General features: G+C 46.9%; 1 protein-coding gene and 1 pseudogene across 1 annotated transcript; one reads left to right on the top strand and one right to left on the bottom strand.

Moving 5' to 3' along the window:
• Nucleotides 1-1792: 1792 nt before the first annotated feature.
• LOC123038816 (putative serpin-Z12) lies at nt 1793-15440 on the bottom strand (annotated as a pseudogene).
• On the top strand, nt 13635-23660 carry LOC123043215 (putative disease resistance protein At3g14460). The gene is made up of 2 exons (XM_044465595.1): nt 13635-13784; nt 20657-23660. The coding sequence occupies exon 2, from the start codon at nt 20698-20700 to the stop codon at nt 22522-22524; it is 1827 nt and encodes a 608-aa protein (XP_044321530.1). The 5' UTR covers nt 13635-13784; nt 20657-20697; the 3' UTR covers nt 22525-23660.
• The last annotated feature ends 1544 nt before the right edge of the window (nt 23661-25204 follow it).

Raw genomic sequence — 25204 nt, 5'->3', positions numbered from 1 at the left:
CGGTCGGGGTAGATGACGGCGACGCTGGCGACGGGCTGGTGCTGGATGAAGAAGAACGGGGTGGACGAGCGGCGGCGGCGGCTACGGGGGTAGCGGCGGCGGCGGCCGAAGAAGAGCGGCGACGGCGGCTAGGTTATGAGCGCGGCGGCGATGCTCGAAGTAGGCGAAGAACCCTGACAGCGTGACGAAGACCGGCACGGACGGTGGCGTTCCCGCACCAAAGGAGGTGGTGTGGCGCATGCCAAGGGAAGTCGACGCGCGGGGACAGCGGTGGACCGCGGGGCGCGGCGCTACGGCCCAAAGGGCGACGCAGCGGCGGCGGGCAGGTCGGGGCGACGACGGAAGACCTCGGGACGGTCGCAGGGACCGCGGGCCGCGGTGCTACAGCCCAAAGGGGTGGCGCAGCGACGGAGCGCGGGGTGGTGCAACCGCGTGGACGGCCTCGAGACGACGGCGTGGATCGCGTGCCACGCTCGCTGCGGCCCGACGGGGCGACGCAGCGGCGACGCAAGGATCGGTGCAGCCACGGGGACGGCCTGGAGCGGACGACCTCGTAGCGGCGTTAGACCGCGGGCCGCGGCACTACGGCCCGAAGGGGCGACGCAGCGGTGACGCGGGTCGGTGCAGCCGGGAGAAGAACCACGGGACGGCAGTGCTCCGGCCCGACGGGGCGACGCAGCGGCAGCCCGTTGCTCGATTGGCGGAGGGGCGCGCTGAACTCGGAGACGATCTTCACGGGACCTGCGGAGGCGCGCGTAACTGACGGGCCAGGTCGGTCGCGCGGCGTAGATGAGGCGGATCGCGGCGGCGAGCGGGTGATCAAGTCGATCGCGTGCGAGGTCGGGGACGCAGCTCGATGGAGACGGGATGGTGGCGGAGTCCGAGATGAAGCCGGCGACGGTGGGCGACAGGGCGGCTATGATTGGCCGCCGCATGGCGCGAGGCCGCCGGGTTGGGTGATGCAGGAGTCCCGGTCGGAGCAGGGCGGGCCGGCGCGCGGACGACGGCCTTGAGGGCTGCCTGTCACGCGAGGCCGTCGGGTCGGTGAAGTAGCTGGCCCGTCGCGCCGATGTCGGAGTAGAGGCGCGAGGTGTCGACGGCGGCGGCGAGCGACGCAAACCGATCTTAAATCGGAAAACCAAAAAGTAAACGCCGATCAAAACGACCGGCGAGAGAGCGAAAAAACCCGGAGTAAGGGCTCGGAAAAAAGACTCTCTAGGGCAGCCGGCCAACACGGCCGGCGGACGAACCCTAGGTACGGGCGGCGCGGCCCCCGGCGGCGGTCATGGAGGCCGACCGCCCCGGGGGCGGCGGGCAGGTGCGAAAGCGGCGGCGGCTAGGGTTTAGGATCGACTTGCGACAGATACCATGTTAGAAGGGGAGTGAGAAGGATTGGTGGAATAGTTGTTCGTTTGCTTGAGCCTCGTGGGCATATATATAGGAGTACAATTATCTACTTGAAGTACAAGACAAGTCAGAACAAATCCTAGTCTATCTCGTCTTTCCTAATAAACATTATACTCAACAGATCTTAATATCACCTTTTGAATCATTTTTGTACAAAAATAAGAAAGAAAACCATTTCAATCACAATGTGTTGGTGTATCAGTAACCAAAAATCTGGTAGTGGGGTCTGCATCGCTTGAGCACGATGACCCTGAATCCTAAAGAGCATCATCATCAATTAAACAATCCTTACAATCTTTAAACAATCACACCACACCACACCACATAGGTTGGTGCATTCACTGGAATTCTTTGTGCTCGCTCGCTCCCAGATCTAGTCAATGGCTCATTTAGCTAGCACGGCGCCGGTTTTCTCCTCGACAAATCAATGGCGAACAGGAATGGCCGATCTGCCACGAAATCCACCGGAGGCCCTGGTGCGCTCGCGCTCTGAGCGATCACCACGGCCGTCGCTGCGGCGGCCACGGTGCCCAGTGTTAGAATATAGAGTTGTAATCTCAACCTCCTTTCTTCTCTTGTATTCTACCCAAACTCTTTCTGTCATAACCTTATACATCAAGCCAGATTTCGGCCACGCATCAATATAAACTACCACGCGGCTCCCTTGATGGAGTAGGAACGCTTCATATCTTTCATGGTAATCAGAGCCACCTCTTCTCATCCATCTAGCCACAATCCAAAACCCTAGAAACCACACATCATCGTCTCCATGGCTTCCTCCGCCGGCGTCTCCCTCAACCTTGGATCGCCGCCGTCTGAGAAGCTCGCAAGAGGTAATTTCATCCTCTGGAAGACGCAGGTCCTCCCAGCCCTGCGAGGCGCGCAGGTGACGGGGCTCCTGAACAACACCGATGCCGCTCCACCCAAGATGGTGGAGATCACGAAGGCAGACAAGACCACGGCCCTAGAGCTGAATCCCCTATACGGACCCTGGATCGCCAAAGATCAGCAGGTTCTATCATACCTTCTCAATTCCATGTCTCCAGAAATTCTTGCACAAGTTGTTGGGAAAGATTCCACCTTTGAGCTCTGGACGACGGTGACAAATCTCTTCGCCTCACAATCTCAGTCTCGGATTACTAATCTGAGACATCACCAATACCAAGAAGGGCTCGATGTCAAGCTCGGCGTATATGGCGAAGATGAAAAGTCTTGGGGATGAACTAGCTGATGCAGGTCGTCCCGTATCTGATCCGGAGATGGTGGACTATATACTGGCCGGACTGGACCGCGACTACGACCCCGTGGTGGCGGCGATCGGCGCTGTCAAAAACATCATCACAGCCGACGATCTTTTTGCCCAGATTGCTGCCTTTGATCAAAGGATGGAGATGCTAGGCGACTCATCTTCAGGCGGGTTCTATTCATCCGCTAATGCGGTCTACAGAGGCCGTGGCCAGTCCCGTGGCAGATCTCGCGGGCGTGGAGGAAGAGGCCGTGGCCGTGGTGATCGTGGTGACCGCGGTGACCGACAGTCGTCTTCCTCCAATGGAGGCGGCGGATTCAGAGGCCATCCTCGACAGCAACAGCAACAGCAGGCTCGTGAGCAACAACATGACTATCCAGAATGTCAGATATGCTACAGACACCATCCAGGAGGTGCACGAGTTTGCTGGTGGCGTTATGAAGAAAACGACCAGGAAGAAAAGCAAGCGCATGCAGCCTCCTATGGCGTGGACACCAACTGATACGCCGACAGTGCAGCAACAAACCACATCACAGGTGAACTTGACAAGTTGACGATGCGGGAGAAGTACAATGGAGGCGACCAAATTCGCACGGCAAGCGGTTCTGGTATGGATATCACACACATTGGCAGTTCAATTGTTAAAACCCCCGTGAAAAATTTACACTTGACCAATGTCTTGCATGTTCCTCAAACCTCTAAAAATCTTGTTTCCGTTCATCGATTCACTCTTGATAACAATGTTCTTATTGAGTTCTATCCTTATTTTTTCTTGGTTAAGGACTTGAAAACAAGGAGAGTCATTCTTAGAGGACAGTGCGTGGGAGGACTCTACCCACTCATATCATCATCATCATCATCATCTTCATGGTCCAATAAACAAGCAAATATTGTCACCAAGCTATCTACATCAAGGTGGCATAGTCGTTTAGGTCATCCATCTTCAGTCATAGTTAGATATGTTCTTAGCAAAAATAAACTCTCTTATGAGCCTAGTAGTGAGTTAGTTTGTGATCCGTGTCAACAAGCAAAAAGTCATCAATTACCTTACCCAATTTCTACTAGTGTGTCTACTGCCCCTTTACAACTTATCTTTTCAGATGTATGGGGGCCAGCTCCTATTTCAGTTGGTAGATTTTCCTATTATGTAAGTTTTATTGATGACTATAGTAAATTTATTTGGATTTATCTGTTGAAAAAGCGATCTGATGTATTCCAAGTTTTCCTCAATTTCCAAAATCTTGTTGAACGCAAACTGAACTCTAAAATCATTGCTATGCAAAGTGACTGGGGTGGTGAGTATGAAAAACTAAATTCTTTCTTTCAAAAGCTTGGCATATCACACCATGTATCTTGTCCTCATGCTCACCAACAAAATGGATCCGCTGAAAGAAAGCATCGTCACATAGTTGATATGGGGCTTGCCTTGTTAGCAAATGCTTCCATGCCGCTTAAATTTTGGGATGAAGCATTCTTAACTGCTACATATCTCATCAACTTGCTTCCGAGTAAAGTTATCAAATTTGAAACACCCATTACACGACTTCTTGGTGTCACACCCAACTATACATCTCTTTGTATTTTTGGTTGTGCCTGTTGGCCCAATCTTAGGCCTTACAACACACGCAAACTCGCTTTCCGCTCAAAACGGTGTGTCTTTTTAGGCTATAGCCCCATGCATAAAGGGGTTAAGTGCCTTGATGTTCCTACTGGTCGGGTGTATATATCTAGAGATGTTGTATTTGATGAGTCCGTGTTTCCCTTTGCATCCCTTCATCCTAATGCTGGTGCACTTCTCCGCAAAGAAATTCTTCTTCTTCCTTCACATCTTCGGTCTTTTGATCATGGGGGCGACAACAATTGTACTAACCAATGTGATGATATTCCTGTTGGTACTAGTCTTTCTCTTATGCCTGTGCAGGTCCCTGGAGAAAACGGTGCTCAAAATGACCAAGATCTCGAAAATATGGCTGGTTTTGATCCTATATTTCATGCTGAGGAAGGAGACGAAGCTGGCACAGATGACGAAGAAGATCTGGCGGCGCCTGCCACCCCTGCACGCGCGCAGATCTCGGATCACGCGACCGCATCCGCCTCGGATCAAGCCCCTGATGACTCCAGTCCTGGATCCAGGGCGGGCCACTCCCGTGTTGCCGCGTCAGCTTCAGGCGGGACCAGCAGCGGGGCCGAATCCCCCTCGCCCCGCGCGCCAGCGTCAGACGGGACCAGCGGCGGGACCAGATCCTCTCCGCACCATGCGCGCCTCCAGTCGCGGTCGGGTGGCGGATCCTCTGCGCCAGTGCCTGCAGGAGGGGCAGCCACACCAGAAGCCACAGGATCCCCTGCGCATATGACGACAAATCAGTCCACTGCATCAGCAGATTCTCCTGGATCTTCTGTGGCAAGTATACCAGCGGTGCAGCGAGAGGTTTCTTCACGTGTTATGACCCGGCTACAGAAAGGTATACGGAATCCTAAAATTAGGAAAGATGGAACTATACCATATGGAATGTTGTGTATTTCAGGAGAACCAACATCGTTGAAGAATGCACTTGATGATCCTAAATGGAAAAAGGCAATGGATGAGGAGTATTCTGCGCTCATGAGGAATAAGACTTGGCATCTTGTACCAAATCAGAGAGGTAAAAATATTATTGATTGCAAATGGGTGTATAGAATTAAGAAGAAGGCAGATGGCTCCATTGACAGATATAAGGCACGTCTAGTTGCAAAGGGCTTTAAGCAACGTTATGGCATTGACTATGAGGACACCTTTAGTCCCGTTGTGAAAACTGCAACTATCAGACTTGTGTTAGCCATTGCTGTATCCAGAGGATGGAGTTTAAGGCAGCTAGATGTACAGAATGCGTTTCTGCACGGTGTTCTGGAAGAGGAAGTGTTTATGAGACAACCACCTGGGTATGAGAGTAAGAAATTGCCACAGTATGTCTGCAAGCTTGATAAAGCACTCTATGGTCTAAAGCAAGCACCCAGAGCATGGTATTCCAGATTGAGCTCACAGTTAAAATATCTTGGCTTTGTTGCTTCCAAGGCTGACACATCCTTGTTTATTTATAACAAGGCAGGAGTAGTCATTTTTGTGCTTATATATGTTGATGATATCATAGTTGCAAGTTCTTCACAAAGTGCTACTAATGCTCTTTTGCATGATTTGAGCTCAGAGTTTGCCTTGAAGGACCTAGGTGATTTGCATTTCTTCTTGGGTATTGAAGTCAAGAAAACTCAAGATGGTATTGTGTTAAATCAGGAAAAATATATTCTTGAGCTTCTGTCTCGCATGGGGATGAAAAATTGCAAGCCAATGTCTACACCTTTATCCTCCTCAGAAAGTCTCTCAGCATATGAGGGTGAGCCACTTCAAGAGGAGGAGAGTACAAGGTATAGGAGTACTGTGGGAGCACTACAATATTTAACTCTCACACGTCCAGATATCTCATTTGCTGTCAACAAGGTTTGTCAATATCTTCATGCACCTACTTCTGCACATTGGTCAGCTGTCAAGAGGATTGTGAGATATGTGAAACATACTATGGGAATAGGACTTCATTTCAAACGGTCTAATTCTTCTCTTGTGAGTGCATTCTCTGATGCTGACTGGGCAGGATGTAGTGATGACAGAAGATCAACTGGAGGTTTTGCAGTGTTCTTTGGATCTAATCTTATCTCCTGGAGTGCTAGAAAGCAAGCTACTGTGTCACGCTCAAGTACAGAAGCTGAATACAAGTCTTTGGCTAATGCAACTGCTGAGATCATTTGGGTTGAATCACTTCTTGAGGAATTGGGAATCAAGAAAAATCGTATCTCATGTTTATGATGTGATAATTTGGGAGCAACATATCTGTCTACAAATCCAGTGTTCCATGCCAGGACAAAGCACATAGAAATTGATTTTCACTTTGTACGAGAAAGGGTTGCGGCAAGGAAACTTGATATTCGATTTATTCCTTCTAAGGATCAAGTGGCTGACGGTTTTACAAAAGCACTACCAGCAAGACCATTTGAAGAATTCAAGAGTAATCTTAACTTAGGTTAGTTGAGATTAAGGGAGGGTGTTAGAATATAGAGTTGTAATCTCAACCTCCTTCCTTCTCTTGTATTCTACCCAAACTCTTTCTGTCATAACCTTGTACATCAAGCCAGGCTTCGGCCATGCATCAATATAAACTACCACGCGGCTCCCTTGATGGAGTAGGAACGCTTCATATCTTTCACCCAGCTCGTCCATCTCGATGGTGGCCTTGTGGTACACCCCGAGATGAAGAGCCCGTCGCCACCGCTCACCATGCCCGAGAAGTCGCCGCCCTGGAAAGCCCTGGCGACTCCGAGCTTCCGCATGTCCGCCCACGCCTCGAACTCGAACGTGAACTAGAACTTGGGGACCATGAACCGCCCCACCGGTACCTGGTGCGCCGGCGTGTGGTGCTTGATGAAGTCCGGTGTCTCGACCGCCTTGTCGTAGAGATCGGGCAGACTGAGGGTGGCCCCGTCATCCGGGAGAAGGAGAAGCATGTAGAACGCGGCCGTGTGGTCACCGTCGTCGTTCTTGTAGAGCAGCTTGAGGGCCCCGAACCCCGGGTAGACGGCGACGTGCTGCTTGAACTCGAACCGGTCTATCGTCATGAACGGCACGCGCACGGTGGTGCCGTCTGGGTCATGGAACATCGCGGTGAAGGTCGACGACCGGTCGAAAGGCTGAGACCACGCCCCCTTGAAGTAGAGCGCGTTGGCGAGGACCACGACCGTGGACTAGTCGACCGAGCGGGGAGGGAGGACGTAGCGGATGAGCTTGTTGGCCGCGTCGGCGACGAACGCGTTCACCCGCGCCTCGCCTGCTCGGCGTCCTGGACGAAATCCACGGACTCTGCGGTGGCAGCGTACCTCGACGCGGCCGTGACCATGAACTCTGGCTCCAGCGTCCAGCCCCGGTCGACCCACACTCCGCAGGCGAAGGACATCTGCGTCAGGCCGTTGAGCTTCCCTACCAGCTCCATCGCCGGCGTGCCGTGTAGCTCATCGAGTGACGCTGACCCGAGGAATCCCAAAAGCTCCTCACGCGTCTCGCCCTGCGCGAGCGGCGAGAGGATGAAGTTGGCTCCCCTGCCGGCCACCGCCCGGACGCCGACCTCCCTGGCTAGAGGCAGGCACGACGCGAAATCATTCCTGTGAGCTTACGCACACACCCGGGTACTGTTATCCTGGACGTCCATATTCTTTGGGATGTGTGCCACATGGAACGGAAACGATTAGGTGTCACGTTTTCTGGTAGAGGGTTACAAACATACGGGCCGTGATGAATAACTGAGAGATGCTAGACTCACGGGCTGGTTCAGGGGTTTAACGGGGTGATTATTGTTGATTGGTTGAGATTGATTTGGTCTAATGAGGCGGGCCCACCCCAAAAAATCCGGGGGGGGGGGGGGGCAATTAATGAAGGACATGCAAGGGGGGTCCGTAATAGTCCGTCGTTTAACTCCGGGCGTGTAGTATTATCGTGAATAACTAGAGGGTGACGCGTGCTTTGCCGCGCCGTCCTTCAGTGTTAAACCTCCTATTTCCTCTCTAAAAAAAACCTCCTATTTCCGTGATTAAGCCTCCTTCTTTTTAACATGTTTTTATGCATGTGATTACAATTGGTTACTTTGTTGTGTGCTTCATCTCAAGTGTGTTGAGATATTCTTGCACATAACATGCCTAGGAATAAGGTGCGCGGGCAGGGGCCTAGCCTTGGCGAGTTAGATGAGTGGCTCAGTGAAGTAGTAACGCCCTCACCCCAGTATGCGAGGAGCACAGTGGGCGGTGGGAGGAGCTCAAAGTGCACGCTGAAGGGCGTCGACATCCTGGACAACAAACTTGAGGAGGTGGAAGGTGGCCAAGGCATGGCTCGAAGGACTTTGAGGCGACCGGAGACAGATAGGGCCAGTGGCCCTGCGGCGAGGGCGAGGCGAAGTAGAGATCCCGAGAAGATTGTAGACGACGTCACGGCGGGCGAAGTAGGCCTTGGGGTTGGGCGAGGAAGTCGCAGGGAGACGGGTGCAATGCAGTGATGGCCTTGAGAGCCTAGGAGGTCATGCTGTGACTGGCAAGTATAAATGGGTTGTGATTGCGCACGAGCTCACATTGAAACGAATCCCTTCCTTGTGGATCTCCTTGCGCCGATGTTGCCAGTAACACAACACCTCTTTGGTCGTAGGGGCATCAACCAAATCTCCGGTTAACAAATTTTTCATACTTTTTAAATTTTTGTTAGCACCATTGTTAACCGAAAATGACTTAAAAATATTGAAACTGAATGCTCAGTTAATTGATTTTTAATTTTGGTTGTCAGAACTGTTAACCAAAGTGAAATTAAAATATTAAAACTAAATGCTCGGTTAACCGGTTAAATCGGTTTGGTATTCAGTTGTACCCAAAACAGACCACTCAGACTTGTGCGCATCAATACATGCAGCACACCCTGTTATATCGCTGATATCTCATTTTCTTCTGTGTAACGTGGCGAGGTGGGACTAAACCAGTAATTACACCATCAAAACTGTAGCGGGCTCACCTTCATAAAAAAAACCACCGAAGTTTGGGCCTTGCATGTAGCAGCTTGTGTGGCCCATGTAGCTGACAGGCTCATGATATACTCTCCAATTCCTCAGACCCATAGCGAAAAAGGGACCCACCGCGCCCCAGCTGCCTCGATTCACCAGATCGCTCCAATTCCTGGGAGCTTAGTGTCTCTACTGATGCTACACGCAGGGACCTCTCCCCCATGATTTTCAGGGGGTGGGCCCCTGTCTCTTCCTATCCCAATTAGAAGACACCACCTGCTCGTCAGTGAAGTCTGTAAAAACTTCTCTGTGTGTCTAGCATCTCTCGGGCATGATCAGCCTACTCGTACTAGGGGCACTATATCAGCTGACCCATCCGCCCGCACAAAATGACAGATGCATGTGGTCTTGCAAGCAGGCATATCCAGAAAGGAGACAGAGGAGTCATCCGCAATCGTCCTATGACCACTCCGTGCTCATGTGGAGCTAGCTTCGCGCGCGCGGCGCGGGGGGGGGGGGGTAGCGGATTCCGTTTGAGATCGAGGAGAAGAAACAGATTTGAGAGGCAGCATCAGTTGCCGGAGAGGGAGGAGGAGGGGAACCATCCGCCCGTATGGTATATTTTTATTTCTCTATTTTATAAAAAAATCATGAATATTTTTATAATATGCGAGCAATTTTTTAAATCACAAAAAAATTATGATTTCTTGATATTTTTTCAAAACTTGCAACTTTTAGAAATTTGAATTTTTTGAGAATCCTAAATTAATTTTAAAAAGGAAAAACAAATACAGGAAAAAGAAAAGGCAAAAAATGAAATAATAAATAGCAGGGGTGCCACGACTGGCACATTACTGCGCACGGGAAGTAGGAGGCGAGCACAAGAAAGGAGGAGAAAAAAGAGCAGAATCAAAAATTGAACCGCGGTCTCGCGCGTGGAAGATTGGGGCCATAGTCACCGTGTTGCTTGTTGGCTCGTGACATATGACTGTATCAATATATAAGAACCAAAACTGACGGCGTTTCTTAAAAGAAAACAAATCATTTTCTGTACTTATAGGTGGCATAATGGGCAATTTAGGCAACTTTGGGGGCAAATTTTATGACTGGACGACCAGAAGCGACAACACCTTTATTAGTAGGTAGAGATAAATTAGTGTTTCTGACTTACATCACCTATAAGTGACAAAAGAACATTTCACACAGGGTAATTCCTTGCTTGGGCCGGCCCACGCAATAGAGACCTCATATACTGCGCTTCACATGCTCGGAATAAGCACAGGATGCCCGTTTGTGCCGGCCCATGTGCGGGTGGCCTGTTTTTAAATTTCGTTTTTCATTTTTTTCTTCTTTAAATGATTTTTTACTTAAAAAAGTTCCAAAATTTTAAAAAGATAATTTTTAAAATAAAATGTTCAATAAACCATAAAATGTTTTTGGATTTAAAAAAATGTTCTCTTATTCAAAGAATGTTCGCAATTTTGGATCAGCAAGAGGCAGATCCACGATGCCTGACGAGAGCGGCCAATACATGTGTGCATCGCCCTGGAGCTAGCGAGGTATGTCGTCCTCCACGTCAAAGCAACCACCAACATCCCACCGCCGACCCCGCCATGCCTATGCTCGAGCGAGGTCCAGAGGCCCCGTCTCACAAGACATCCATCGCTCCCTGTCCCAACTTCACCAGAATGACTACATACGGTTCACGCCGCCATATCAACCAGGGCCAGATCTGCGCCGCCCCCGGACCATCTCGACCACCGCATGTGCCACTATGCGCTCTCCTGTTTTGCAAAACAAACAAGGCCATCATTCAACATAAAACTGGGGAGGTGTGCACATAACCATGAGGCCTTGGCATACACTTAAATAAGGTTTACACCAAACATTTCATTATCGCGTAGGGAAGCTAACTCACCCTCAACAACTGGAAAATGAATGTGGAGCTTATGTCCGCGTCTAAAATATTATTTGTTTTAAAACACTTTGATTAGTACTAATGTGTTTACGTTACTCTAACAGAATGTGTCACCTCAAACCTATCGAGTCGGAGTAGTGATCAGAGTCTGACATGAACTTGTACCTACATGCCAACAAACAAGGGGTGACTCGAGACAAAGACAAACACATTATAAAACAGAGGGGGTATATATAGTGTGGACTACTTTTGCCCTAAGTCAAATTTATTTGTAGAAGTAAATGTCAATATCTGAGTATCACCAAAGAACTAGCTATGGACAGGGGTGCTGGAAGCTTCCTATCCATGTGACAGAGCCATGAGTTGGTCGCGAGATGTTATGGGTTTCACCTCTAGCCTAACCCAACTTGTTTGAGACGAAAGGCTTTGTTGTTGGTGTCAATATTAGAATATATTTGACAATGGATTCAATCTTATATATTTTTTCTATACATTTGGTCAGACTGAAATAAGTTTGATTTAGGACAAAACAAGAATGCATTATGCTCTCGAAAGAGAGGGCACCTCAACATGCGCCACTATGCCGACACACAATATTCAGGAAAAGAAATATGATGTCCAACCCAGGTAATCGCAGCCTTTTGTTAATCATGCCAGAACTTGAGTTACTTCATCACAAAAGAAGAAATCTAGAGTTATCATGGCAAAATTAAACTGCACCCTGGTAATCTAAACAATGCAATAGTTCTACCACTCAAAGGTTGGAGAAATTGACACCCATACACGCTGCAAATCTATTACAGGTGAAACTTGAAAAAGACAACTAGCGATACAATCTCCTTGTTCAAATATAGTTGCACAAAACACGAAGCAATCATTGAACATAAAACTAGCGGTGTTGCTTACATGACCATGAGACCTTGACATCTACCTAGATAAGGTTTACACTAATAGTGCACATGCAAGTTAGCTCACCCTCAAAGGTCTGGAAACAACCGTGCAGTTGCTCTTTACTTGTCAGTTGTCATAGCCAGAAATCCAATCACCCGCTTTAGATCGACAAGTCCTGCTGTTGATTCACAAGCAGCAACATCCCCAAAAAATCACTACCCACGGTAGGTTAAGTTGCTCCATTTCATAGGATTCAGAGCCTAAATTGAACCTTCAAATATTGAGCATCCTCCCAGAAATGTAAATTTCCATCTAACTGTAAATTTGTGATAGAACGCAGAAGTGGCAATCATCGTTAAGACATGGTATACTGGATTTAGCAGAGTCAGCACTTAACCTTAGGACATGATCTCTTGCATTTGTGAATCGTGCATCCAAAATAGCGATTTTGCTCACGAGAGACCTCTTCACATCCTCAATTATGAAAAAGGCCGCTGCCTCGGTAGTATTTGCTCATCATCATCAATAAAAGCTTCTTTGAAAGACTGCAATGTTGTGATAAGGATAGAACAAGGTTTTTCTTTGCCCACGGGGACTATCATCTGCAACACAATTTTTAATAACTTCAGCTTCTGAACCATCCTATCACAAAAAAAAGAGCGTACATTTATGCAAGGCTATATATTCCAATGATACAGATCAACCTTTTATCTTTAACACAAGCAACAAAAGTAAAATGATGCATAGTGACTAGTGTTTGCCCTAGATTCTAATGAACCAACCTTTTATCTTTTATGTGTTCTTCTTCTTTTTGTTCGAGGTCTTGCCGCAGATTCTTATTCTAGTGTTTGCTCTAGATATGTTAGGTTCTACGTCATATATGCAACTTGCTCTACTATCTGCTCTAGATATGTTTGGCTACAGTTCATATATGCAGATGCTATTTACTTTCTCTCTGTCAGATCGCATGACTTGTTTTATCTCTGATATATTAGTCATGCTTTATCTACTATTTCTGTTAATAAAATCATTTGGTAAATTGCTCATATTTCCAACAATACGTTCAAGCATCACCTATCGCACACGGTTATCCTCTATCATCTGTGATGGAACATCTATCCCAGACCATCGTAAGATGATGGTTTGAATCTACTCTCTTCGTCTCATAATATAAAAACGTTTTTGACACTAGTGTAGTGTTAGAAACGTTCTTATATTTTAGGACAGAGGGAGGAGTGTGTAATGGGGTTTAACCGTGTGTGATGTTCTGAACTGCACTAGTTACATGCAGTGACAAGTTAGAGGTCTCTGAGGGCCGTGTAGGTGGGGGCCAAGTGTAGTATAATAATCGTCATGGTCGCGGTCGCTCACGAGTAAGACATTTTGTAATCACCTTCAGCAGTCACCAGTACGTCGTCCTTGTTGTTTTGTCTCTCGTGGACTACCAACTGCAGCCACTGGTAACTCCCCTCGATTATCTAGTCTTTGCTGCCTAAAAATAACGCGGTTCGTTTTGTGTAGCAAAACATTTATGGGCCCACATTTTCGTTCGTTATATAGACTCGTTGACTTTGATTGTTATTATATAGATTTATATATACGGAGTAGTATAGTCGTGGAACCTCGTCCGTTCGTCCCACGCGTAGTTGCGATAAGAAAATCTCAGCAAGACAGGACTAGGAGTGTATATACATATACGCTCAGGACTGGCTAGCACTAGCAGTTGTGTGGAACGTACCTGCAGCTCTCGCTTCTGAAGTCACAGGTACTCCTTACTACTGTACTTGATATCCTTTACCTTAGCATTAAAACAAGGGTCCCTTAAAACAATCCATCTTCCCGACAGATTTCTTTTTGGCACCTGCTAGATACTGTTGTTGCAGTAGAGTTACATGCCTTAAATCTAACTTCCCAACGTTATCCTTTTAGCGAAAATTGTATTCCTACACGTACAGTTTTCTAAAACAAAACTCTACGTATACTACTGTAGTTTGCTTGGATTATAACTACCTCCATGATTTCAAGTAACCACCTTCGGATTGAACTACTCCCTCTGTACCGAAATACATGTCGCTGGAGTAGCTGAAGTTCAGCTACTCCAGCGACATGTATTTCGGTACAGAGGGAGTAGTATGCATGTAAACATTTCGTAAGATGTCTACTTAAGAATAGCGTTGCTCTTAAGATGTCTACTTAAGAATAGCGTTGCTCTTTTTCTAGAGTTATTACAACTGAACAATTCACGAACTCCTCTCGTTTTGTCCTCGATCGTGCTCCTGCCCTCGGCCTCGGTCCTGCCGGACAGTACAAACGAGTGTCCGGCGGTGCTTGGCCTTGGCTGGGTGGGATAGTCTAGGAAATTGGCTCGGAATATCCGCGCACCTGGCTGTAGCACCCTTTAGACTTCTCTATGATCATGACCTGCTTGATATAGTAGCCAATTATCATTTAAACTCAAAGGAAGTTCACTGAGGAGTTAAGTCACCTTATCTTGTGGTATTGCTTTGGCAACATCTCAAGTCATCGATCCATGTGAAGCTTGGGTGACCCGCACGGAGGTTTAGGAGATTTGTCTGAGAGCTGCCCCGTATCACATGATAATAGGGTAGTTACCCTATCTACAAAAGGTTCACCACTGATTTTACTTACCTTGTTGTTCGGGTTTATTGAATCCATGTTTCAGCGCCAGTTACTACAAAAGACCGAACTAATGGAGAGAGACGAGCAATATATTTCAACGCTCCCCTCACGTCTAGGCTTATTTAGTCCTTCGACATGGGATCGATCTAGGCCGTAAAATCTTTTTTCGGTACTGCGTTGGCAGGGTCTTGAACTCAAGACATCTTGGCACCGATACCATATTGAATTCATGCTTTGACGGATGCTCCAAAGACCCGAACTGATAGAGAGATGCGACCAATGTAGTTCAACACACCCCTCATGTCGTAACAGGAGTGATGCAGACGATTGCGATTGAATTTGAAGTCTCGCGCTTCTGTCGTATTCTCCGTTGCCCCATCATCAACTTTGTCTCTGATGGGTTGGCCCCTAGGGTGGTGACTACGCCCCATTCTGGTGCCTTCCATGTCTCTCTTGTATCCCCTCATGCCGTCACAGCGGGAGTGGAGTGGATGCCAGTGACAACGAGGATGCTGTTGACTGAAGTTGTTGTCGATGAGTAGTTTTAGACATAGACGTACATGTTGATGTCGAGGTAGCCGATCATACAGTAGCCATGATCAAGGTCGTCGTGGTTGATGGTGTAGTCCTCATGGATGGTAAAGCCTTCCAGAGTCAGAGGTGAAAAAAGTGCTATGTTGTATATGACGGAGCTGCAATCGTTGACGTTGCTCTTTGCAGATATCGGAGGGTGTCGCCGGCGATGAGACCATCGATTTTGACAGGACCGGAGGAAACCCATTGAGCACACCTCGATATTGTCAGCATCGTGTAGCCATGAAGGGGTCGTCAATAGTGACACCATGTCGATGCAATGGTGCCATCGTAGATGACGCAGTCGTTGCCGTCGCGTGACGTGGTCATTGTCGCCATCGAGGTCGCGTCTTGCAAATATACTATTAGAGGGCGCTGGAAATGTCCATCTTGTAGATGAGGCGGCGGTTGTAAACCTTGGCGATCTTGTGTCGGCAATGTAGCAGCAAGCGTGAAGTAGTGTGTAACTTGCAGATGTCCCTCATGGTGGCGTACCTTGCTGTCAGAAAAGTCGATGAAGAATCACATCTCTTTCCACACTGGCCTGGCGTGTGTGGATGGTGCGTCTCAATGTTGCTTCTCGTAGTGTGTTCGACGAAACTTGGCTCATAGTCTGGTGTAGTCGTAGAATTTTATGTTATTCGGCTCGGAGTAGTGCGGCTTTTTGGTGTAGGTTTATGACTTGATATAGATGGCAGTGCCAATGCAGGAGGTCGATAGAGCCGGCCTGGGAGAGATCATGTGCATGGGCGTGCCTCGAAGTCAAATACCTACGAGCCCTCCCAATGTCCCGCACTGCGAGCCGGCTTGGTGAAGATGTCGATGTGCGGCTAGGTGTCGCCGTCGTCAGGCATATCGATGAAGTTCCCCGCGTGTAGCCCAATCCGATCGACCACACAGGCATCCGATCGACCACATACACACACACACACACACACACATATACAAGACTTGAAGGGCAAAAGGTATTTTAGAAATAAGATGAAAACAATCCATATCTAAATTCGTGCAATCTCTAACGTTGGTGCAACGTCCCCGGAAGAGGAGGTTAATCTCCACGGAGAAGCGCACTACAGAATTGGTGGAGAAATCTAGGATCGATGTCGTTGGACTAAGCGCTCTAGTATCATTTCGAATTCATGCTCTAGACGGCTGCTCTAAAAGTCTGAACTAATAGGGAGAGACGAACAATATATTTCACCAAAAGATATCATGAACGTATTTTCTATTACTCTATAGTTTATGTTAGAGTTCTCACTTGTCTACATGTCACATACTCCTACCATCCCAAAATTCTTGTCTTAAATTTATCTATATACGAGTGTATCTAACACTAAGATGTGACTAGATACATCTATACGTAGACAAATCTAATACAAGAATTTTGAGACGGAGGGAGTATATAGTTACCCAACCTTTCATTGAAGTTACGGTACCATGGCAATGAATATTATTAATCAATTGCCTAGGTTGGGGCGGGGGGGGGGGGGAGGTGTCTGCTCTAGCTTATCGACACAGTAGCGTGCCGGGGGAGTGCAGCTCCTCCTTCATGAAGGTTTGCGGCAACAATGTTCCATGTTTCCGGAGCAACCCTCCATCGGCAGCTCGATCTGCCGGACAATTTCTTGTCCGTGGCAGGTGGCTTCTGAGAGGAGGCCCGGCTGTTGTGGCAGCGCCTAGTCCTCCTCATCGTCGGAGGAGATGATGATCTCCTCTATGTTAGAGGAGCCAGCGACCGTGAAGCCTGAGGGTCCCGAAGAGCAAGGGTGGTGGTGCCAATATCCAGAGGGAGACCTGGAGCTGCCTCTGACTGGTGGCGCAGAGAACGACAACTTGGGCATGATGTGGATGGGCAGAGGAGGAGGAGTTCGATGATGAGATGCGATTGGGCGCGGCCAGGCCAGCCAAAGGGCCAAGATATCGGCTTCAATGCAGCGCAATAGATGGAGTAGGCATTGAAGCGGCGCCACCCTACTCATCCAGCCGCGTCAGTCTAACGGGCATCAATGCCGGGGAGTCATGTCCGCACTGGAGTGGTGCTGACCGGCATGAATGTGCGTCAACCGCTTCGCCTGGGGGAGGGCGCGACTGCAGTTGAGATTTTCTGATGGGACCGGGGCGTCGGACACGTGTGTGGCAGCGATCCGTATACCGGCACCCCCACCCCCACCCCCGCTGGTAGGACCGATTAGGTACCACGTTGGATGGCAATTAATGTCCGGACTGCCTTGTCCGATGGATGCGGGCAGTTTGAGTGTCAACACTGGATATGTCCTACATGACTTAAATATAGTTCTGACCTTTGACATGGAACATGTAATGTTGTGCGTTTACCATATTAATGGCGTGTTTGGAATTCCTTTGACATGGAATTCCTACACTAAATATGTGTGTTTTGCTATATTTGAGTCGCCCTTATGTTTGGAATTCCTTTACCTTTTTGAGATAAGGCATAAACAAAGACCGAAGAACACAAACACTCCCTATGTCCAGCTATATAAGACGTTTTTGCATGGCTAAAACACCTTGCAAAAACATCTTATATTATGGGACGAAGGGGGTAGATTTTTTCAATACAACTTTACATAAAAATCCATGCATTTTGGTTCAAATTTTGATTATATGCACTAAATGATTAAAGATGCACTTAACGCCTACAAAGGGAAATGGAGAGGCAGAAAGAAGAAAATAAAAAAATAATGTAAAAAAGAAGTAAAGAATGTAACATAAAAAAAGGAAAACAAGTAATGTGAAAAAGAAATGAAACAAGAGAAAGGAGAAGAAAAAAGAAACAAAAAGGTGTTTGCAAGAGAATGAGAAAAAAATGTTTGCCGAGTGAAAGAAAATATAGTTGGTAAACAATTATTTGCGAGTGTACAAAAAATAAGTACACGGCAAAGCTCATGTTTGCCTTGTACCGATGAAATGCACCGCGCAAGCAACCTGACACTAGGTAATGTTCCAAATTCCCAATAAAGAGACTCATCAAAACATCCTAATCCCTTTTTAGGGTTTTTAGGGTTTGGAAGTTTGATCTTTAAGCACATGGAGAAAGGAACTCATCAAAACATCCTAATCCCTTTTTTATAGTATCAACATGCCTATGGACTCAATGTGATCTAGGATCACTAAAATGAAAATGAATAACTATATATTTGGCTTGACCAACACTAGTCTTTATTAAAAAAGTTGTGTCACCTTCATTCCTTTGTTGCACCCACGAGGAACTTTCTCAAAATGAACTTGTAGGAAACATTAGTTATGCGAGATATGTTGACATTAATTAACAAAATCCACCTAGGGGATTAATGCACTTTCATCATGGCTCTAGCTTTGCCAATTGTTTCAAAAACAACTCGACAAACTTTTTTTGTAATGATATAAATATAGCAAATTGTCTAGAAAAGGAACTAATGATATAAATATAGCAAACAAACCCCGAAAACGCCAAACTTTGACATGGGACATGTAATGGTGTGTCTTCGGTGCAGAAAAAATTAGAAAACCAGCGGATGAAGTAGCGGTCGCTTCGGCTTCCAACCCGGCATGTTCGCGCTAGGAACCTAGATTCTTCCTCCGAGATGGCATGGTATTTAAGCAGCATACATCACAAGTTTTGAGAAACCTTCCCAATTTTTTATTGCAGACTCTAGGTGTGATATGATGACACCATGTCTATTTCCGGCGTTCGTTGCATTATCCTGAATTGAAAAACCCAGTAACCTCCATGTTTGGGGTCGACTAGCTCATAGCACCCCGGGGATTGGAAATCCTTCCCTTTTGTTGGACATCGCCTAAAATAGACGCAAGAATACAAATAAGTGGTTTCAACCCAACTTTACTAGTTCTTTCATGCACCTGTAGGTCAAATTTCAATTATATTCACTAGCTACCTAGAAATGTACTAAACGACTTAAATATAACAAACGAACCCCCCAAAACGCAAAATTTTGCCATGAAACAATAATAGTGTGTTGAGCAAAGAATTATTTTTAAAGCCAACAAATGAAGCAGGGGCGCTTCGCCTTCAAAAATGACAATTTATTTCCTTCCAGAAACTGAGATTCTTCATCGGAGATTGTCCGATTTTAAGAAGTGTACACGATAACTTCTGCGAAGCCTTTTCAAAATTTTACCATAACATGTTAATGCCATAAAATGACACTATGTCAAGTTTCATGGCATCAGTCTTTGTCTATGTTCTTTGGAAGTAAAAAAAAACCTCCATGTCCAGGTCGAGTCCCTGTGTCCCGGGGTTTGGAATTACATCCTTTTTCCTGGATAAGGCTTAAATATAGAGTCAATAATATAAATAGGATTTTCTTCAATCCAATTTTGCAAACCTTTTCGTGCAGCTGCGGTTCAAATTTGAATTCTATTTACTAAATGCCTAGGAATGCATAAATGACTTAAATATAGCAACATTTTGACATACAACATGTAATGGTGTGTGTTTAACATAGAAAACAAATTCTATGCTAAATAACTTCAATAAAGAAATGGACAAAATGACTTAAGTATAGTTGTAGCTTGGAATTTCTTTGACATGAAACATGTAATGTTGTGTGTTTAGCATATAAATGGCATGTTTGGAATTACTTTGACATGGAATTCCTACACTAAATGGTGTGTGTTTTGCTATATTTAAGACATTTAGCAATATTAGATTTGGAATTCCTATACTTTTTTGGAAAAGGTCTAAACATAGACTCAAGAAGACAAATAGAATTGTTTTATCCATTTTTGCAACAAAAAAAGTGTATTTTGGAATTCAAATTTTCATTATATATGCACTAAATGTTTAAAAATGCACATAATGTCTATAAAAGGAAATAGAGAGGCGGAAAGAAAGAAAAATGATGTGGAAAAGAACGTAACAAAGAAAAAGGAAAACAAGTAATGTACAAAAGGGATGAAGCAAGAGAAGGGAGAACAAAAAAAAAGTGTTCGCAAGAGAAATGAGAAGAAAAAAAGTACTCCTCAAGTGAAAATAATATAGTTAGCAAACAATTATTCGCTGAGTGTAAAAAAAACGATAAAGGTCATGTATGCCTAGTACTGATGAAATGTACTCAGCAAACAATCTGCCACTAGGTAAAGTTCCAAATTCCAGAAGTCATTTCTCGTTTTGTTGGATGTTTGAGTTAATAAAAACACGCAATTAAGACCATTGGATTTCGACAAATCAAACGTTCGTTGTTTGACCATGTTCAATCAAACGTTTTTCATAGCATTTATAGTTGTTGCGAGGATTGAAAAAAAAATAGCAGCATCCTTGCCATGTTCAGTTACCAGGATTTACCTTGCTTGCTAAAGAAAAATCCTTGCCACAATTATAATTGCCATGAAAAATGTTTGATTTGACAGTGTTAATTAAAAAATCTGACGTCGCGTTTTAAAAACGTTGTATTTTCATGCATGCAGGGTGACGTGGGACTGAATTAAGCTGCATCGATCACCAGCTCATGGTGGTGGTAGGAGAACTAGGCGTTGGGGTTTCAGTCATGGGGTGGTTCCTAGCGCCTCACATCACCAAGCTCATGGAGATTGCACGGGAGTGCGCAGCCTCCAAGTGCATGCTCTACGGGGACAGCACGGAGATGCTGCAAAAACTGGCGGACGATCTATATGACATCAAGTGGCACCTCGACCCAGACAGCACCGACTTCGTCAACGACCAGGGCAAGCTTGACCGGCTATGGCGGCTCAAAGACGACGTCCACCGCGTGGAGGAGATCTTGGACCTGTTTCAGCTGGAGATCCATGACATCGAGACAACCGGTAATTACATAACAAGAAATAAGAAGCGCCTGCACGGCAAGAAAGTTGAGTTGTCGCGTCAGCTGGTGAAAGTGCTCAAGAATCTAGACGAGACCCGGGACAGGGCGCGGGAACTCCGACATGGCGCAGGCCCTTCCATGTCGCCAAAAGCAGAAACTGGCCAGCACACCATGAGGGACAAGAGGAGCTTCTTCGGGTACCAGGACGAGTATGCCCAGCTGGTCTCTATGTTGTGGCCGCAGCAGAATGGCCACAAGCTGGTGAAGGTGGACGCCAAGGCGCGGCGGGTTATCGCCATCGTCGGCCATGCCGGGATGGGGAAGACAGAGCTTGCTCGCCAGGTGTTTCGGGACGCCAAAGGAAAGTTTGATCTTTGCATATGGGTGCACGCCTATGGCAAGAACAAGGAGTTGGACCTCCTGAAAGAGATCTGGAGGTCTGCTGATAGGCCTGTCGGCGATATGAACGTCTCAAGCCTTCAGAAGAAGATGGAAAACCTATTGGCATCCAAGAGGTGCCTTCTGGTGCTCGATGATGTATGGAACCATGAGTTGGCGACCAACGAGGAGGAGAGGGAGCAGGCATCGCTGGCGCTGGAATCAATAATGAGCTTTGCCCAAGGTGGAAGCCGAATCGTGATGACGACTCGTGCCAAGATTTGTTCAGTGACATTCAAAGCAGCTGCAAGCATCATCCTAAATGGAATCAAACCCAAGGAGATGACACTTCTACTCAACCACACCGCCAAGCTAAGGACCGATGGTACTATTGACAATGATGACAAAAAAATTCAACAGCTCGTAAACAAGCAGGTGTCCAAGATGAAGGGGTCCCCGTTGGCGGCCGTGGAGATCGGCCACGAGTTGAGGAAACAAACCACAGTTGACAAGAGGTGCGACATATTGCACAACGTTGAGCATCATTTGGACACCGTGTTACAGGCCCATCTGTTCACGTATCGCCATCTCTTGCCGCGCCTGCAGCGCTGCTTCGAGTTCTGCAGCATATTCCCATACAATTGGAGGTTCGAGGCTGAGAAGTTGACCAAGATGTGGATAGCTCATGGTTTCGTCGAGGAGGACGCCCAACAAGAAGGTCGGAGCATGGAGGATGTCGCCACAGACTACTTCCATAGCCTGGTGGATCGTTCATTGTTCCAAGAAGAAGGAGGCGAACCAGCTGGAGGCAACGGGACGACCTATGTGATCCATGAGCAGGTCCATTGGATGATACGCATGGCCTCTACCAAGAACTGCATCAGCATCTCCGGCACAGCAGTGAGAAGCATCCCTCCCACAGTTCGTCACTTGTCTGTCACCAGCAGCTCTCTTGATCAGCTCAAGGCATATCCTAAAATCATAGTACTCAGCAATATGAGGACCCTGCTAGTCCTACAGAGCAATCATGGTGATGATGATGATGATGATTCAACATCATCGACGCCCTTGATCAGTACAGTTGACAGAGTACTCCAGTTGACAAGGGTATACTCAAACTGTTCAAGGGCGTGAGAGTACTGGACCTGACAGAGACAGGACTAACACAGCTGCCAGGAACTATCGGCAAGCTGAAACATGTCCGCTACCTTGGGCTTCCGAGCACCATGAGGAATCTGTGTGATGAGGTCACCGGGTTACTGTTTCTCCAGACCTTCAGCCTTGGGGGGAAGATGCAGAATACCTGTCGGCTGCAGAGGTTTCCCAAAAGGATGAACAGGCTCGTCAACATGCGACACCTCGACATGGACATGGAGTGCATCGCCAACATCAGTGGCATCGGGAGGATGCGTAAACTGCAAGGATCCATCGAGTTCAAGGCCGTCAGGGCGTCAGAGAAACAAGGGCACACCATGTCAGAGCTTGGCGGGATGAACTCTCTGCGAGGGACGCTGAGCATAAAGGGACTCGACGCCGTCGCCGGCAAGGAGGAGGCCATCAAGGCTCGACTCGACAACAAGAGTGCCATCAAGGTCCTCAAGCTTGAATGGAGGCCTCTAGATCCACGGCGAGTTGACGGTGGACCTGCCGACTCCGACGCCGCTGCCGTCCTTGAAGGTCTCGAGCCTCACCGGGGCCTCCATGAGCTGCGCATCACGAGGTACCCTGGGGCGACGTCGCCGACTTGGTTGGGCCGGGGCATGATGGTCAACCTGGCGCGCCTGTACCTCAGGAACTGCAGGAGGCTGCAGGCCCTGCCTGCCGTCGGCGGGCTTCCTTGCCTGGAGCTTCTCGATATCAAGGAGCTGCCCTGCGTCGAGAGGATCGACGGTGACTTCTGCAGCGGCGGTGCGTTCCCGGCACTGAAGGAGATGGTGCTCGACGACATGCCGAGGCTGGTGGCGTGGGATGATATGCCCAGTCTAGCCTTCCCTGTGCTCAGGGACGTAAGCATCGCCGACTGCCCACTGCTGTCCTCCTTGTCGGGCCTCCAGCGCTGCAGAGGTCCCATCCACCTCTGCGTCAAGGGAACGACGGTCCTCGCACGGGCGACCCTGCCCAAAAATTTCAATGGCGGTAACTCTACTTGCAAATTTTACTAGCGCCCATGTTTAAAATACCTCTTCATTATACTACTATATAGTATATCTCTCCTTTGAGAGCCGGAATTTTTTTCTGCATCTCTCGTGAAGCTGAATGTTTACGCTCCATGATATACTAGTAGTGCACCGAATCATTTCTAGTTGTAATTAATCAAATGCACAACACCGTTGATGAAATGGGTTAAAACCCATATTTGTGGTTCAGTCTATGTTTAGGCCTTATCTAAGAAAAGAAAATGAATCCCAAACATTAGTACGTGTGCCAAGACTCGACCCTGGCCATGAAGCTTATTGGTTTCTAATTCTATAGAAAATAAAAACGAACTTAAAAATATGAAACCCGACATGGTGTCTTGTATGACAAAAATAAGAAGAGGCCAAATATGGCACAAAAACGTAAGAAGTTATTGAAACTTCACAATCCTCTAACCCTAATCTAATTTTCCCATATTGATCTTGCAAGTTTTGCTTGCAAGGTTGGACACTATTGGAATTCCATGCTTCTCGAGTACTCCCTCCGTTCCTAAATGTAAGTCTTTGTAGAGATTCCAGTATAAACCGCATACGGATGTATATAGATGCATTTTAAGTTTAGATTTATTCATTTTGCTCCGTATGTAGTCCATCTAATGAAATCTCTATAAAAACTTATATTTAGGAACGGAGGGAGTACTTATGTCTTTGCTATGTTTCATTCCACAACTCGACAAAACACGTCTTTTTTGCTGAGAACAAAGCACGTCTTAAGCTGAACAAGCTCATGGATGAGCGGCCACTGCCGGAGCAAAGCCTGGCCCAGATTTGGGGCAAGGCTCGGGGTAGCTGACCCGAAATGGGGCGGATGCTGCCAGAAGGGGATTAAATGACATAAAACTGCCCGTAGGGTTTCGTAGAATTACACCTTTTTCTTGTCGCTGATAGCTACCACAAAGCTGATTTTTTGTTTAAAAACTCAAATGACCGTTCAGCATAAAATTAATCCGGTTTATGACTTGTCGGGGTCGAGACATAAGTGTCAGGAAGATGACAAGTTCACTTGACACACACCACAATTTTCTAGCAAAAAAATACACTGAGCACGTATTTACCATGCTTTGCCAACTAAACGAGCGGCGTTTTGGCTCCTAGGTGCATATGCATCCATTGTCGAAATACACATTTTGAAAAGTTAAAAAATTCGGAATAAAAATCCCACGTGTATATCTGGACATTTTATGTGCGTTCACAAGGTTTCGATAAAAAACGATGTTTTTTGTGGCTTGTGTAAAAAAGATAAAGAAATGCCTCGTGAATAGTTAGAATGAAGCATCAGAATTTGTCTTTTTTACACAAGCCACAAAAAACATTGTTTTTCACTGAAACCTTGTGCACGCACATAAAATGTCCGGATATACACGCGGGATTTTTGTTCGGAATTTTTCAACTTTTCGAAATGTGTATTTCGACAATTGGTGCATATGCACCTAGGAGCCAAAGGCAATTACCTCCAACTAAACTTGCTATTCTCGTGTCATTAAAATTGCCATAAAAGCGTTCCATTGTGATGGTAAGAAACGAACATTTGGGATCCGGGTCCTAATGTTTTTTTTTGAGCAGTGGGTCCTAATGTTATTAACACGGTAAATGCGTTAAGTTGGACCAGGGGCCCACCC

This window comes from Triticum aestivum, chromosome 2B (assembly GCF_018294505.1).
Source record: "Triticum aestivum cultivar Chinese Spring chromosome 2B, IWGSC CS RefSeq v2.1, whole genome shotgun sequence".
Classification (NCBI taxonomy): Eukaryota; Viridiplantae; Streptophyta; class Magnoliopsida; order Poales; family Poaceae; genus Triticum; species Triticum aestivum.
The sequence above is the reverse complement of the archived record's forward strand: the minus strand, read 5'-3'. Positions and strand labels throughout refer to the sequence as shown.